The sequence below is a fragment of the Colletotrichum orchidophilum genome (genome assembly GCF_001831195.1).
Source record: "Colletotrichum orchidophilum strain IMI 309357 chromosome Unknown Scaffold_143.1, whole genome shotgun sequence".
Lineage (NCBI taxonomy): Eukaryota > Fungi > Ascomycota > Sordariomycetes > Glomerellales > Glomerellaceae > Colletotrichum > Colletotrichum orchidophilum.
The window spans coordinates 15,186-30,519 of record NW_019173099.1 but is presented as its reverse complement, the minus strand read 5'-3'; the positions used below and the strand labels follow the sequence as shown (position 1 = coordinate 30,519).

Here is a 15,334-nt window from a genome sequence, read left to right as displayed (position 1 = left end):
CTTTGAGTTAATCAATCTTGAGGATGAGCTTGCCCGTCGTCTTGCGGCTCTCGAGATCTTCATGCGCCGTCTTGACGTCCTGGAGCGGGTATGCCTTGTGGATGGCGACCTCCACCTTGCCCGAGGTAATCATGTCGAAGAGCTCCGTGCTGTATTTTTCCAGCTCCTCCCTGGTCGCGGTGTAGTTGTTGACAATGGGTCGCATGACCTTGAGGTTCTTGGGACCCAGCTTGAGGATGTCGAAAGGAGGAACAGCTCCAGACTGAAAAGGATTTGATTTGTCAGTTTTTCTCTCCTCTGTCCAAGAAATTCCGGCAAGACTTGAATCCCTCGCGTTCTCCAAAAAAGGACTTACCGCGTTGCCAAATACGACCAATCTCCCCTTGCGCGCCGCCATCTCCAAGTCGCTATCAAACGTGGCCTTACCGACACCATCAAAGATGACATCGACGCCGTGCCCGCCGGTGATCTTGCTAACCTCCGCCACGAGGTCCTGCGAGCGCGAGTTGACGATCCACTCGGCGCCGTTCTTCTTGGCCAGTTCGCACTTTTCGTCGCTGCTCGTGGTGCCAATGACTTTTGCGCCGACGGCGCGGAGCATCTGCACGAGCTGGAGGCCGACGCCGCCCGCGGCGGCGTGGACGAGGACCCAGTCGCCCTTTTGCACCTCGCCGGCCTCGCGGATAAAGGTCCAGGCTGTGAGACCCTGCAGGAGGGCGGCGGCGGCAACGTCTGTGGACAGGGCGTCGGGGATGCGGAGGAGCTGGGCGGCGTTAACGGCGGAGTAGGCGGCGTAGGCGCCAAAGGGCCCCATGTAGACGACCCGGTCGCCCTCGCGGAAGCCGGCGACGGAGGGGTGGGCTTTCACTACGGTGCCGGCGCCTTCGCGGCCTGGGGTGATGGGGAGGGGCGCCTTGTAGAGGCCGGTGCGGAAGTAGGTGTCAATGTAGTTTATGCCGGCGTACTCGTTGCGGACGAGGACCTGGCCCTCCGCGAGGGTGGGGAGGGCGAGGTCGGTGCGGTGGTCTAGGACTTCTGGGCCGCCGGTGCGGGGGATTTGGATGCCGTTCATGGTGTGCGGGAGGGAGGAGGCCATTGTGAAGTGCGGGCCTGGGGAGAGGGATGTTTGGGGGGCTGGTGAGGGGATCAAGGTGCGGTGTTGGTGGTGGTGGTGGTGGAAGGGGACTAATGGGTGGATGGTCTGTTTGGAATGAGTGAGGGCGGCGGGCGTGAGTTTGGAGCTTCTTGTGATGGCGCGGATGGATATAGAAGGTCGCACAATGAGGAATTGAGACATTGGCGATTACGTTCTTCAATCTTTTGTCTTTGAACCTAGGTAGGAGAGGGTGGGGTGGGACTTTTTGGTGGAATAGCTTCCGATTACGCTCGAGGGGGGATTTGGGACAGCTTTAGTCAGCTTTCTCGTAAAGTGAGGGGTGTGGGCTTCTTTCTCAGACGACGTGATTGGAAATGCACCGCGCGCGGGAGGGGAGCTATGAGCTTTCGAGAGATCGATGGCGGCGTGTGAAGCGGGGGCACGCTTAATAGGTTAAGTTGGGTTCGATTCCTATCGGCGTCAACTGGTGTTTTGGCCGAACGGCTTACTTTAGTGACGCCGATGAACCCTACAATACGTTGCACTTAAAGCCTACGGGCTCGAACCCGGACGGTAGAGTACACTGGATGGTACGCTTAGTACATGAAGGCACGCTTGTATGGTGGTATCGTGTGAAACGGGGGTACGCTTAGTAGGTTACCTAAGTTGGGTTCGATTCCTATCGGCGTATACTGGTGTTTTGGCCGAGCGGCATACTTCGGCGGGGTTCTTTCATACCTTAGTCGGCACGGGTGGGGACACGGAGCCCGGGAGGGGGGGGGAAGGGAGGGGGGCCTTGCGTTTTCGGGTGACGGGTGATAGAGGGGTCGGTCGGCTTTCCGAAGAGCGGGATTCGGAAGTCGCCATTGTGGGGTGGGCTTTTTTTTTGGGGGGGGGGGGCGGATGTGGGTGAGTGGGAATAAGAGTGAGAGTTTGAGTGACAGTATGGGTGAGAGCATGAGTGAGAGAGAGACAGGAATGGGGTAAGGCTTCATATCTCACATTCAGTCATTTGATTGCAGATTACTTTGGTCAAACTCTAGATACGCCATTGGTGCTCCAGGCGATGCGATTAGATATTATCATTGTTGTCTCAAGAGATACACTCCTGTTGTGTTTAAAAGTGAGACCATCTCATCATGCGAGGCATGCATGGCCTAGGAATGAGAGAAAACTTGAACTTGCCTCATCGTGAGACCTCCTTGGCTAGCATGCAGTACCAACGATTAAGGGCATCGGCTCTCCGGAACCAGAGTCCGATACCTTCGAGCTTCGCGGTGCTCGGGCACCTTTATCCACGGGCATGCATTGCAAACCTTGAAAGTCTGATGATGGACTTGAGCGTCCCTCCTCACGCACGCTTGGCATGAACCGCTGGTCGTGGCGAGCAGGCGGGCGGGGCAGCGAGCCTGCAAGAGCAGAGATGACAGGCGCCTGGCATCTGTTTGATACGCCACAATGGTGTCCGGTAATCACGGCACTCCTATCGTCATTCGATCATGGTCGTTGGGCAGTTGGGGGTGGTTGCAAGTGCAGACACAACGTGGACGGAACGACGCTGTTGGATCGTTCACTCGTCGAGTAGGTGCCATGTAATGGGAACCGAACCGGCATGTTCCCTCCTCGGGTTTGGGGAATCTTTGAAGCTAGTCAGTTGCCAAGACTCGGATTGAGTGCGGACAGCAATGCATCGGGGCAGCCGGATGATCGCCCATCGGTTCGGGGGTTTTCTTCGTTCTTCCCGCGGTGACATTCTAGATGCGACTTTTCTACCTATCCTGGGGCCGGTCTCTATCCATGACTTCATCTATCCTATTTCTCGATGACGTGTTTTGATGTCTGCATGTGAGCATTGCTATAACGAGGCTGTCAGCACGTCTGGATGGTTGTGTGGGTTACACACCCCAAATCGAGGCCGTCATAATTCTTCATCGACACGTCAAAAAAGACAACATTTTGGTCGCAATCGACGGCGTCTCCAATGAGGCTCGGCCGCCTTGGCTTCTGCGTGTACCTTGGTCTAAGGCACGGCATTGTCGTAGCGCGCATTTGTTTTCACGGTGGCATGTGTCGGTGAGACGAGTGAACTGCGGGTTCGTCGCCCCCCTCAGCCACGGACGCCACGTAAAAAAGGCCGGCAGAAGAACTTTTTTAGTTAGCCCTCTTTTGCGTGGGCTGATGCATCGAGGGGCTGCGCACCGGAATGAAGCCAAAACGGCAACGGGCAGCTAGCGCTGGTCGGAATGGCTAGGCACCTCTGCTGCGTGGCATGCCCGTACGAAATACCTCTTGTCCAAGGTAGGTATCTTAATGGACCGGTGGCTGTTCCGTCAGGGTTCAGGGATTCTTTCAACCGCGTGTGTTTGCTCTTCGTGTTCTTGGAACAATCGGGGAAACTGGAGAGCTGTTCCTCGTCTTGCCCCAGAATCTCGTTGTCTAGGACTCAAGGGTGTTTCCTCGAGACTTACATGTATGTACCTTCCTCGGATCACACGAGGGGGGGGGCACTTGGTGGCCATGCATTCCTTGGCTCCAGAATCTCGAGAGACTTTGTTGCACTCGGTCCCGAGAGACATTTGAATATGGCCGAAGCACTTGCCGCTCTTCACTATGGAACCCATTGAGTTGTGGTCTGCATGGCTTAGGACTTCCATGGAGTTCAAGGTGTTGAAGCCATTCGGGTCCTCCTCCAACCTCCAACGGCCTCTTCGGCCCCCCTCCGTAGCTCAGCTCTTCTCCTTCTTCTCCACTTCTGTGCCGTCTCCTCCGCCTTTTCCTGCTTCTTCAGCCCCCCACTTCGTACGGGACGTCGTACACAGGGATCGTCGACGTGTCCGCGTATGCCCTGCCACGCTCGCGTCGAATGCTCAATGAGCCCATTTATCCTCACCACTCACACGCGCAGGCGGCAGCTGTCACCGTCTCCCCCAACAAGCTTAAACGATGAATGGCCGGCCTCTCGAGGCTTATTTGCATAATTGGCTTTGGGCGGATGACTACTGATACTTGAACTTTTTGTGCCGTTCATCCTCGATACTCTGCATCTGCCGAATTTTCCCTTCGTCATTGACATTATTGCCTCTACGGATAATTGTCAATCATATCCACTCTCAAGGGGGGATTAACCCCAGCCATCTACGACTAGCTATCCAGGCTTCAGTCGACTGCGATATCCCTTCTACGAATAATCATTATCAGTCCGGAGTTTCATCACGAACCTCAACCAAAGAAAAAAGGCCGGCGCTTTCATTCATCTACCTAATTACCTGATCGACGTCACTGTCTCTACTAAGTGTACCTGACCTGCCATCGTCCGACCTCATAAACCCAGCCACACCCGTCTTCGACCTGTCCGCCAGCCGCCTAAGGTAGCCTACGGATACGCCATCTTTCCCGAAAAGAAAAAGTCCTGGCCGCCCTAACCGCTTTCGATTGTGACACTCGCATCTGGAAAGACTAGATAGGGGACCTTGGGCTCCACCCTGCTGAAACGCGACGCATTGTCGCCACAAGGCTTAGGTTAGGACCTCGGGATACCTCGACTCAGCTCAGCTCAACGCAACCCGCGACCCCTGCCATTGGACGTTCCCGTTCGATCTTCTTCGCCGACATCCTTCAGAGCTTCGCCCCGAGTTCTCTGCTTCGTACCAACGCCGCCACACCCGCATCTTCAACAACCTCTACTATCCACAGGGGACACGGGCTGGTGTTACTGCTTGCTGCTTGCTGCTTCTGCTGCGGCTGGCCGTTGGAGACCTGTGCGTGCTAGCTTGCATCATTCTGCCTTCCACCCTCTCTGTCTCTCTCCCCTTTGAGTTCAGTTCCGCAGTCAACCCGTCTTGTCTGCCATCTCCCGTCTGGCCTTTTCCCCCAAGCTGTTGAGCGTAGCTGATACGACTCAAGTCATCTCGGCAAAACATCCGCGAACCTAAGATACCAGCCCCTTCCCAAACGATTGAACCGTCCATTCATCCAACGTCTCTTCTTCTCTTCTTCCCTTCTCCTTCTTCCCAGCCGAGGGCCTGAACCACCACCATACTTGTATCTTTTTGATGTCAGCCTACCCTTGATCCTGGATGCTTGTTCTCACCCCCTACGTTCATGCCATTCCGCCTACCGCTGCAACCGGGCCAGAGGCCGTCTTTTCCGCCGTCCCTTTGCCGTTGAGCGTGCAACATCATCTTGGGACGAAAACGAAACTTTGCGCCGCACGTCTCCTCTCCTCTCTTCTTACCTCATCTCACATAGCCTTCGCCTCACTCAACCTCATCTCACGAGCTATTCGCTCACGTTCTTTCTCTACGTCTCACCCCCCGCCCCCTTCCTTTTCCCTTTCTTGTCCCCTTCCCTGTAACATACGGCCAGCTCACCGCCGTATACATCGTCGCCAAGCTGTCTCCATTCCTATCTTCATCTCCCCCCGGCTCCCCGATGCCGACGTCGCCGACCGAGGATGACCGCCAGCGGCGCATCATCCAGTTTGCGGAGGAATGGGGTCTCGAGCCCCCGCCGTCGCCGACGCCGTTGACGCGGCCTTCAAGCCCCCCCAGCTTCCGGACCTCGGAGGACGACTTCAAGGCAGAGGAGCTCCTGAAGCGCAAGCAAATGTCCCATGGCCGCACAGAGTCCACCACGAATCTACGGCGCGCCTTCACGGGGAAGAAGAAGACGTGGGACTACAAGCTCGTCTTCGACACTCTCGACAAGCATGTCGCCGATGGTGGATCGCCCGGCGTCGCTGAGGCTCTCATTATACAGCTCGTCTCATCCGGCGGCGACGTCAACATGGCGCAAAAGGCAAAGACGAGTATCCTACCTCGCCGGAAAAGCCTCGACAGCTTTGGCGAGCGCAGCAAAGTGCTGCAGCACGCCGTTCACAATGGCCAGGTCGACATGATTCAGGTCCTGTTACCCCATGCCGACGCATTTGCCCTGGACGCCTCATTACCCGTAGCCATGCAGTCTGAAAATGTAAAGGTCGTTGAGCTCCTGCTTCGTTACGGGGCCGGGGTGGCGCATAGCCCCGAAGCGCAGGAATCGTTCCGCCAGGCGTGCGCGTCCGGCGGCCAAGCGGACTTGGTGGGCATCGTTCTCCGATCCGAGGGCCGGCCGCCGACTTCGTGGCTCTCGCAGTGCATGGTGGACGCGACGAAGGCAGGGTGTCTGGAAACGGTGCTTCAACTGAGTCGATCCAACGCCGATGGCGACTACAACCAGGCGGAGGCGCTCAAGATAGCAATCGGGCAGGGACGTCACGACATTGCTCTCGCGATCCTCATGGGCAACCACCCACCGAAACGCCCGGGACTGGACGAGGCTTTCTCGAATCTGTTAGATCACCCTTCCATGAACCCCAGAGACAAGCTCGCCGTGGCAGAGCTGCTACTATGCGCCGGCACGGACGGTGATGCGCCCGCCATGGCGTTAATCCATGCCGCAGCGGCGGAATTCCAAGACATGGTCAGTCTTTTGGTCAGGTACGGGGTCTCCATAGAGTATCAGGACGCAATGGCCATCCGGAAGGCCGTTCAGAATGGACGGGTAGATGTTGCGCACATCATTCTCAGCGGCAACACGGAACTCAGCGCAACACATGCCTCGGAGTGCGTTGAGTTGATACCGAAGAACATGGGGGTGGAAAACCGTCGGTTACTATTAGATCTGCTACTACGAAGAGGGGCGAGCGGAACCGCGCTGCACGACATGCTTATTGAGGCAGCGGAGGCGGGCGACGTCGACTCGGCCAAGCTGCTTCTCACAGCCGTCTTCCCGGGTGGCCGCCCCATTGCCGAACATGACGTGAAGAAAGGACCGAGATCAATGGTGTACGACCGCCATCAAACGGCCTCCGTCGAGCACAAGGGCGGTTTGGCTCTGCAGATCGCAGTCATGAGAAGCGATGCGGCGATGACTAAGGAGCTCCTCATGGGCAAACCATCCAGCGAAACGTTGGCCCAGATCTTTCCTCTGACAAAGACACTATCACGGAAGAATCGATATCGTATGGTGGAATGTTTTCTCACGAGCGGTCTCGCTGGGCCCATTGTCCATGACGCGTTACAAGAAGCCATTGACGAGGAGCCACCACACCGCGACGAGGACTTGATTGGACTTTTTTTAAAGTACAATACCGACATCAACACAAACGAAGGCTCGGCCCTGGTCGCTGCTGTGTCACAAAAGGACGTGAGATTACTCATTGCGCTGCTCAAGAAGAACGTGACTCCACACACTGCTGCCGGTGTGCTGCCCAGGATCATTGCGACTCAGGATTCCAAGGCGAGGTTAGACATGGCCACGTTGCTGTTGACGTCGGTGCCTGACTTGGACCCGGCCAAGGTCTCTCAGGCGATGCTCAACGCGCTAAATTATCGGCCAGCCGATCTGAAGCTTCTGCAAGTGTTGTTGGTGCAGGGCCATGCCGATGTCAATGTCGACAACGGCAACGCCATGGCTTCCGGTAAGTGAACATGGGCAAAGGGTTGGGCGAAGCAACTACTGACTCTTTTTGATAGCAATCCACAGCCATGATCCGTCAGTTCTAGAGACACTTCTAATGCACGGCAAACCTTCTTCCGCTACGGTCAGCAGGGCTGTCAACGAATTTGGGCAACTAATCTTCTCAGATACCAAGGCAGCAAAGCTAGAGATTCTCTTGCAAAACACAAAAGACAGGGCCCCCTTCAACGACGTCCTCGTCAAGGAGGTTCACGCTCTCCTTCAGACCCTACCTGAGCATCGACAACTATCCATCGTGAAAGTCTTGCTCAGCGCCGGTGCCGATGTGAATTCTCACAACGCCGCGGCTCTTTGCCACGCCGTAGCTGCCAGCGATACGCAGATCACCGATCTCCTCTTCGCCGCCCATCCGAACCCGGCGTCGCTCGCATCAGCTCTGCCGCACGCGCTACGGATCGCCGACCCGATGGACCGTCTTGATTTCTCCCAAAAGTTGTTAGACGCTGGCGCGCCGAGCGCCGAGGCGAACAGAGCGCTCGGGTTCGCCATCAACACCTACACGAACGACATACCACTGCTCCGCACCCTCTCGGCCAAGGCCAACACGAGCGATGGAGAGGCCCTGGTTTCGGCTGTGAAGAAGGAGCGTCATGATATCGTCCAACTCGTCTTGGCTCAAAAGCATCCGCTTCCTGTGCTCAACGATGCCTTTGCCGAGGCGGCTCTCCTATCGAACCGAGAAGCAAGGGCGGCGATATGCGAGGTGTTGCTGCAGCATGGCGCCTCAGGCTCCGTGCTTTCAGACGCATTGCTTGCGGCGGCCGCTGACGGTGATCTGGTGTTGGGTAATCTTCTCGTCAGCCACGGGGCGCAGATTGACGAGGATGCCATCGTGGAAGCATGCCGCTCGGGTGCTGCTGATGTGCTCACTATGCTCCTCAGTGGCACCACGACACCCAAGCGATCGACCATAGAGAGGGGATTCCAGGCCGCCACCGAGGTCGGCAATCTCAAGACGCGCGCCGCCATCCTGGAGCCTCTTTTGGTCCACGGAGTAGAGGGAGAGGCGCTTGACACGCAGCTGGCATCCGCGGTTCGATTCGGCGAAGAAGGCGACGACTTGGTCAAGATCCTGCTGGAAGCCGGCGCAGACCCGAATCACAACAAGGGCGAGGCCATCTGGGCGGCCACGAGGAGCGCCTACCTGAGCAGTCTGAAAATGATGCTGGGGCTGGTCGACCTCGGGACGCGGCTAGTGAGTACACCATCGAGCGCTTCGCTGAGATCCATTGCCTCCGCCAAATCCCATACTTCACTAAAGGGGTCTAACAAGAAGAAGCAACACAAGCCCTCGCACGCCACGCTCAATAGGGCGCTGAGGGCGGCTTGGAAGCTTAGCCGCGAACCCCGTACCGCCGCGATCGAAATGCTGTTCCGGGCCGGTTTGCCCGTTTCCGACGACTTGCACGTCGTCCTGAACAACGCAATCAATGAGGAGGAGCTCGATCTCAAGATCATTCGGTCTCTACTAAGGTACGGTGCCTCGCCCATCGCCAACGAATGCCAGACCCTGGTCGACGCTACGAGGAGAGCCCTGGTGAAGCCGCTTGCCTTTATGCTCGAGTCCAAGATCTTGTCGGCGGATCTCAATCTAGCCATCAGAGAAGGGTACACGAGGGAGAACACGGAGGTTTGGTTCTCGGAAGCCGGCTTTACAATCCTGCACAGCTTCCTGAAAAAGGGAGCCCACGGCGACGGCCTGAGCTCCGTCCTCACTCAAGTTGTCGATCTGCCATTATCCGAAAGCGAGCCCGACAGCCTCGCACTCGCCAACGGCTTCGTCGACATCCTCCTCGATCACAAAGTCGACGTCAACTACGCTGATGGAAAGCTGCTGCAGACCGCCGCCGCCGCTTGCAACTCCTTCTTGGTCAAAAGGCTACTAGAGAAGAAGCCCAACACCGAATCGATATCCCGATCATTTTACCGCATCTTTGACAACCCAGCCTCGGAAGACGAGGCTCTGGAATTAATTACAATGTTTACTGAATACGCTGACGGGGAGACGAGGCTGGACGTCATGTATACGCCGCCGGACTCGATACCCCTGATGTTTCTCGCCCTGCAGCAGCACCCACGCTCGATCCGAATCACAAAGGCCCTCTTGGACGCCGGGTACTACTACGATCAGATGATGCCTTGCAAGGTCGCGGAAGACCTTGAGGAGGAACCTATGACGCTCATGATGTGGGCGCTGCTCCAGCCGCAGAAGAAGGTCAGCAGCGGCATCATTCAGATGCTCATCGAGACCGGCGCCAAGGTCAACTTTGAATCACGAGTCTCTCAATCGACGCCGCTCATGCTGTCCATCCGGAACCGTCGACCTGACGTTGTCAAGATGTTGCTGCTGGAGGGCGCGGAAGTGGACGTGTGCGACGTGAAAGGGAACACGCCGCTGACATTATCAACCGAAATTGGAGGGGAAACGGCCATCAAGATGATGTCCAACCTACTCGCAGCTGGTGCCTCGCGCAACGACGGGTCGCTTCACAATTCGGCCCGCGAACTGAACCTCCCGGCCTGCCAGGTCCTCGTGCAATACGGACACGAGCCTGACTTCCCCAGCACGCTCCACGGAGGCCGGAGTGCGCTGGGAGAACTCGCTCGACATTGCGCGGACAATGGCGAGCTCACCGCGGCCAGACAAAAGCTCATGGAGAGGGTCATCAACTTCCTCATCGAGGCCGGTTCGGATACCACGCTGAGATCCGAGGGAAAGTCGATCCTGCTCCTCGCATTGGAGTCCCGCGACCCCCTCGTCACCTGCCGAACCCTCCTCAAGGCGGGTATGTGGAAGTACATAAACAAAAAGTTCAACCACTACTCGGACGGCAAGATGACCTACTCGCCGACAATGTACATCATGCACGTCCTCCCCAAATCGGACCAGCAAGATGCCCTCCTCAAGCTCCTTCGCGCCAACCGCGCCGAGGACGTCTACTACGCCAACATGGGCCCCCAACCCGAAGGCGCCGTCGGCATGCCCGAGGACGTGGAGGCGCAGGAACGCACGCGGCGCGCCCGCCTCGACCGCATCAACCTCGAGCAGGAAGACCACGCGCTCTCCATTGCGCGCAACCGCGAGCTGGCGACGGTCCAGGCGCAAATCTGGTCCGCGCAGGCGGAGCTTGAGGACTCGCGGCGGCAACGCGTGGCGCAGGACGAGCTCGTGGCGCTCAACGAGCGCGCGCGCATCGAGGAGGACCACTTTGCGGCCGCGATGCGGCGCAAGCGCAACGAGCGCAGCGCGGACCTGGAGCACCAGGCCGCGCTGACGGAGGCGAGCATCACGCGGGCGCGGGCCGTGGAGCTGGCCGAGTCGGATCTGACGATGGCGCGGCAGACCATGATGCTCGAGTGGGAGAAGCAGATTGCGACCGAGAAGGTGGACCAGGCCAAGACGCTGAGCGCGATTCGCGTCGCGGAGAGGGAGGACGTGGACCGTCTGGACCGGGAGCAGGAGGAGAGGTTCCGGGCGAGGTTGGCGGAGCAGAGGAGGCTTGTGGACGGGCAGACGCACCTCGCGAGCCAGCTTACGAACGCGGGGGTTAATGGGAGGAGGCAGATTGGGTACATTACGGGGGAGATTCGAGATTAGTCGAGAGAGGGGGAGGAGACAATAGGGAGCATGAGACGTAGAGGGAGTTCAGAGGACTACGGGCTTTGCCTTCCTCGACACAAGCAGTGGGCGCGTGGGACAGTCATGTCACCGGGCGGCTCACTCGCAACTGCGACTTACAACTGCGCCTAACAAACTACCGTGATATTTTTGGGAGGGACTGGCCTTTTGCGACACAAAAACAGTTAGAGAGGGAATAGGGGCATGGGGGACAGGAATCGGCGTTTCTAGGTTGTCCCATTTCTTTCCTGGGACGGGCGCAAAGGGAGGGGATCAAACCAGGGGGGGGGGGGGGGGCGGGGGGTGGGGGGGACGGGGGGCGGGCTTTGGATAGCTCGGCACTTTGCTCATATAGCGGGGGGGGGGCAGCAAGGGGGGGAGCAGACGGGGGGGGGGGGGGGGGGCTCTTCTCTTGGTTTAAACATGGGATTCATTCTGAGAATTTGAACGCATGAAAGCGAGTTCATGTGAAAATACCATCTTCTTCCCCACCAAAAGATCCATTTTCTCTGATGTGTATCTGAGCGGAGCTGTTAACGTTTGAGGCTCTTGATGATGCAGCCAGCCTCTTGGATAGAAAGCCCCGGGGGAAAACCGACTACGCTTCGAAACTGGCAGCCCGCTCCCAAAAGCTGCAAAGCTTGCGAGAATTGTGGTGTTCGTCGAGGCCTCTTTCGGCCCCTTTGCTACGAACGGAGTGAACACCCGATAGACGTCAGCAGGAAGGGGGCGGCGCGGACAGGGGGATGGGCACACGGGGGGGGGCTCGACGACCGGGGAGGGAGGGATTTCGGGATCAGAGGCGGTGACAGAGGCTGCGAGACGAAGTACGGTGGTTCAGTGATGGAGTTGGGTGGCATCCGATATGGGGTTTCCCTCACAACTCCCCCGGTCTTGGCTTCTTTTTTTTCTTCAACGCCGATCGTTGGATTTCATGTCAGGGTCGCCCGTGAGACGGAGGGTGGCGGACGTGACACGGTGATACGCATTTTTGGGGGAAGGGTGAGTGTGGGAGGGAGGGAAACCAACTTCAGCCACTCAGCAATGGGGTGCGTGAGTTTTTCAACTTGCGTGTGGTGTCTTACTCGTGAAGATCACTGGAGAATGTTAAAAAAAAGCTTCATGGTCGTAGTGTGCGTGTCGTACAGCCTGCGACTTTGATGATCCTTCCAGTGGGGGGGAGGGACTGAGACATTTCTTCAACGGGTTGTGGATTGCATTCTCGCGACAGCAGAGAGTGGAATCGATCAGGACCGTTGAACCACTGATACGTCGACCAAGGGTTTGGCGACCCTGCGCATGCTTGCGTGCCGCATTGTGGCACTTGCTTTCTTGTATCCGTAAGTTGCGATGGGCAAGTTGAAGGCCCCTGGCCCACTAGTTATGAAATTCTGCCAACTCGAATGGCTTGAAACTGAACCTCAAAGGTCGAAGGAACTATCCTTATCCGTAATGCTTGGATAATCGGTAGAGCACCCTCGTTGTGCCCCCATACTACGTAGTGTAGATACTGAACAAGGGGTTTGATTTTGGCCTGCATCCATGGTTATAAGTTGTGCAGCAGAGGGGGGCCCTGACATGACGATCATCTCGCGATATCTGGACGGAACCTGCGCCGCTGCGCTGCTGCGGATGCTACAGCAGGATGCGAGATGGGGACGGCATTGTTATAGGACATTTTATCCAAGAGGCTGCATGGACTCCATGGAGAATGATACCCTGCCCTGCTGCCCTGCCCGGTTCTTCGCTCGGGCCTATTTTTCTGGAGGGGCGCGCAAAGAAAGTGCCTTGATGGAATGAATTACTCGTGGGCTGCTGTCCCGTATTCCGACCGAATGCAAGGACTTTCGGATTATCCGGATTCTGACTGGCCAATTCAATCACCGCGGAATGCATTCCTATGACGCACGGGAACAAGATGGTTATTAAAATGGGTAGTGATGTCCGAGTTCGAGAGATATCATCAAACAACGAGGGGAATCCAGCCGTATGCTGACTAGCTTTCATGGGTTGCCTGTAGACTGTGGTCTCCTTATCTGCAATCGCTTCAGATATCGAAACGGAGCTTGGACCTAGAGTTCTCGATCACGACTAGCGGATCAACTCGACGTTCGTGTGTTCGGTTACCACGTCGAATGAGGGGGGAAAGGGGGATGGGAGGATTGCTGGTCCACAAGGCGAGTTGGACTGAGAGAAGAAGGGAAGCCCTGTCCAGTCCGGAGGACGGCTCCGGAATGGGAGCTTTGAAGTGTATTCGAATAAGTGATGTAGTCTGGTCTGGCTGGCTTGTCCGCACGACCCAAGCATCAACTACACCTGTGCATGGCACCTCGGACTCTATCCGCGGGGGTTCCAACTCCCGATCAACCGGCACAAGGTTCCGAATTCTTGCTACTGCTGCTGCTGCTGCTGTTGCGCTCCTCGTTAAATGGGAGTTGCGTGGTGGGAACAGCGCCCCCGATTCATGTTTCGAGATAAAATTTCGGAACCTCGTTGTATGTACTCCGTAGAATATCTAATATCTACAGAATTGGGTTTCCAAGATTATGTCGTATCGTCAAATGTCAGGATCTCTCGAACTGAGCTTTCCACCTCTCATGTCTCGCGTCATCGATCTTCAACAGGACAATCCCCACCGCGCAGTGGAGTTAGCCAACGCAGGGGCACATGTTCGACTTTTGCCAACTCCACTGATCCAGTATCCGTACTCCGTACAGTACTCTAGAATGATTAGATGTATCCATCTTGCGTTCCACGGCAGCTTTCAATATTTACCCAGGGGGACGTCTGGCCGTCTCTCGAACATCAAAAAGGCACTCGGGGGTTCTCGTCATGTTCCATGATCGCCCCCCCCATCTCGCCCACAATCCCGCGCCGTTCTGGCTCGGGTTGCACAAGAGTCAAGTCAGGAACCTTGATAGAGCTTGCCTACCGTTGCGCCTCCTCGTGCGAAAAGCTTCTTTGACGAAGCTAGACTCTTTTCTCTCATACAATGTAGCTTCGTTTCCTCCTAGCGCCATCGTGCCTCTTTTTTTAGTGATGCAAACGGATGGTTTGCGTGCAACAACGTGCTTTTAAACTTTAAAAAATAGCCAGAGGGCCGTTTTTGTGCCCACCACGGCGTCTTCGGCAATTGAGTTTTCGTCGTTTTGTTCTCTTAAACTATTCCGTAGACGTCTCGTTTTTCTTTTTAACATTGGCACCATCTAAAGTAGTCATCTTGGTCAAGACCATGAATCATTACCACCCGCCCTGTACTCTCCGTGGCCTAAGCCACCCAGAATTTTGATTGCAATTTGCGGCAAAGTTGCGATGACAGCTGTCAGGGAGAGTTTTATCCACTGTTGCCTGAGTCAAGTGAGTGCTCTTCGGAGAATTACTGCTCCCACTCGACTCGGATTTACGGGTTTACACATCACCTGGGCATACTATGACGAATCAAGTACCCTACATAGCTGCATTGTCAGATGGGCTCATTATGCCACATCAGGTACCACCAGCGGTGAGTCTGAAAATGCTTGTTTTTGAGGAACTTCGGTTTGATAAGAGTGATGTCCGAGCACACCGGGGATCTCGATATTGGTCAGGTTTACGGCGGGGGCCAACATGCCAAGTCTTGAAATTGCGGCGGCAACCAATATAGTGGAGGGCTCGTGCTCTCCGTGCTTTGGTCAAACAATGCCACAAACGAGCTACAGCTCTCTTTTCGAGCTTGGGGAGCATCGTGTTGCCGACGAGAAAGCCAATAATTGGCAGTTAAGAGGCTAGCTGGAGCGAGGCGCCCGTCATAGCCGTGGGCTGAACCCTCGACCATCACCAGCGTGTGATATTTCACGTCGAATAGCGAAACGAGTCAATGCCGCAGAAACTCGAACCTTCATCTCCTGCATCGACCGCCAAATCTTCCCCCCTCGTTCGCGTCGCCCTCGTTGCAACGCAACACCTACAATAACAGAGCCCACGTGGGTGTTGGGTCGGGGCTGTGTCCTGCTCCTATATCCGTACCCTCGAAAATAGTGATCGCCAATCACCAGGGGACGTCACTTGTCATGATCTGAATCGAGCAACACACACACACTACGACTTGGCGCACGATTTTG

General features: G+C 56.4%; 3 protein-coding genes across 3 annotated transcripts; 1 reads left to right on the top strand and 2 right to left on the bottom strand.

Annotated features, from left to right (window-relative positions):
- Positions 1 to 7: 7 nt before the first annotated feature.
- On the bottom strand, positions 8 to 1,297 carry CORC01_12098 (NADPH2:quinone reductase; the record flags this gene model as incomplete). Its single annotated transcript, XM_022623719.1, has 2 exons — positions 8 to 262; positions 356 to 1,297. 2 exons carry the CDS (start codon positions 1,295 to 1,297, stop codon positions 8 to 10), a joined length of 1,197 nt encoding a protein of 398 aa, XP_022469756.1.
- A 1,005-nt stretch (positions 1,298 to 2,302) lies between these two features.
- On the bottom strand, positions 2,303 to 2,464 carry CORC01_12097 (uncharacterized protein; the record flags this gene model as incomplete). The annotated part of the gene is made up of 1 exon (XM_022623718.1): positions 2,303 to 2,464. One exon carries the CDS (start codon positions 2,462 to 2,464, stop codon positions 2,303 to 2,305), a length of 162 nt encoding a protein of 53 aa, XP_022469755.1.
- A 3,063-nt stretch (positions 2,465 to 5,527) lies between these two features.
- On the top strand, positions 5,528 to 11,213 carry CORC01_12096 (uncharacterized protein; the record flags this gene model as incomplete). The annotated part of the gene is made up of 2 exons (XM_022623717.1): positions 5,528 to 7,556; positions 7,612 to 11,213. 2 exons carry the CDS (start codon positions 5,528 to 5,530, stop codon positions 11,211 to 11,213), a joined length of 5,631 nt encoding a protein of 1,876 aa, XP_022469754.1.
- Between the last annotated feature and the right edge of the window lie 4,121 nt (positions 11,214 to 15,334).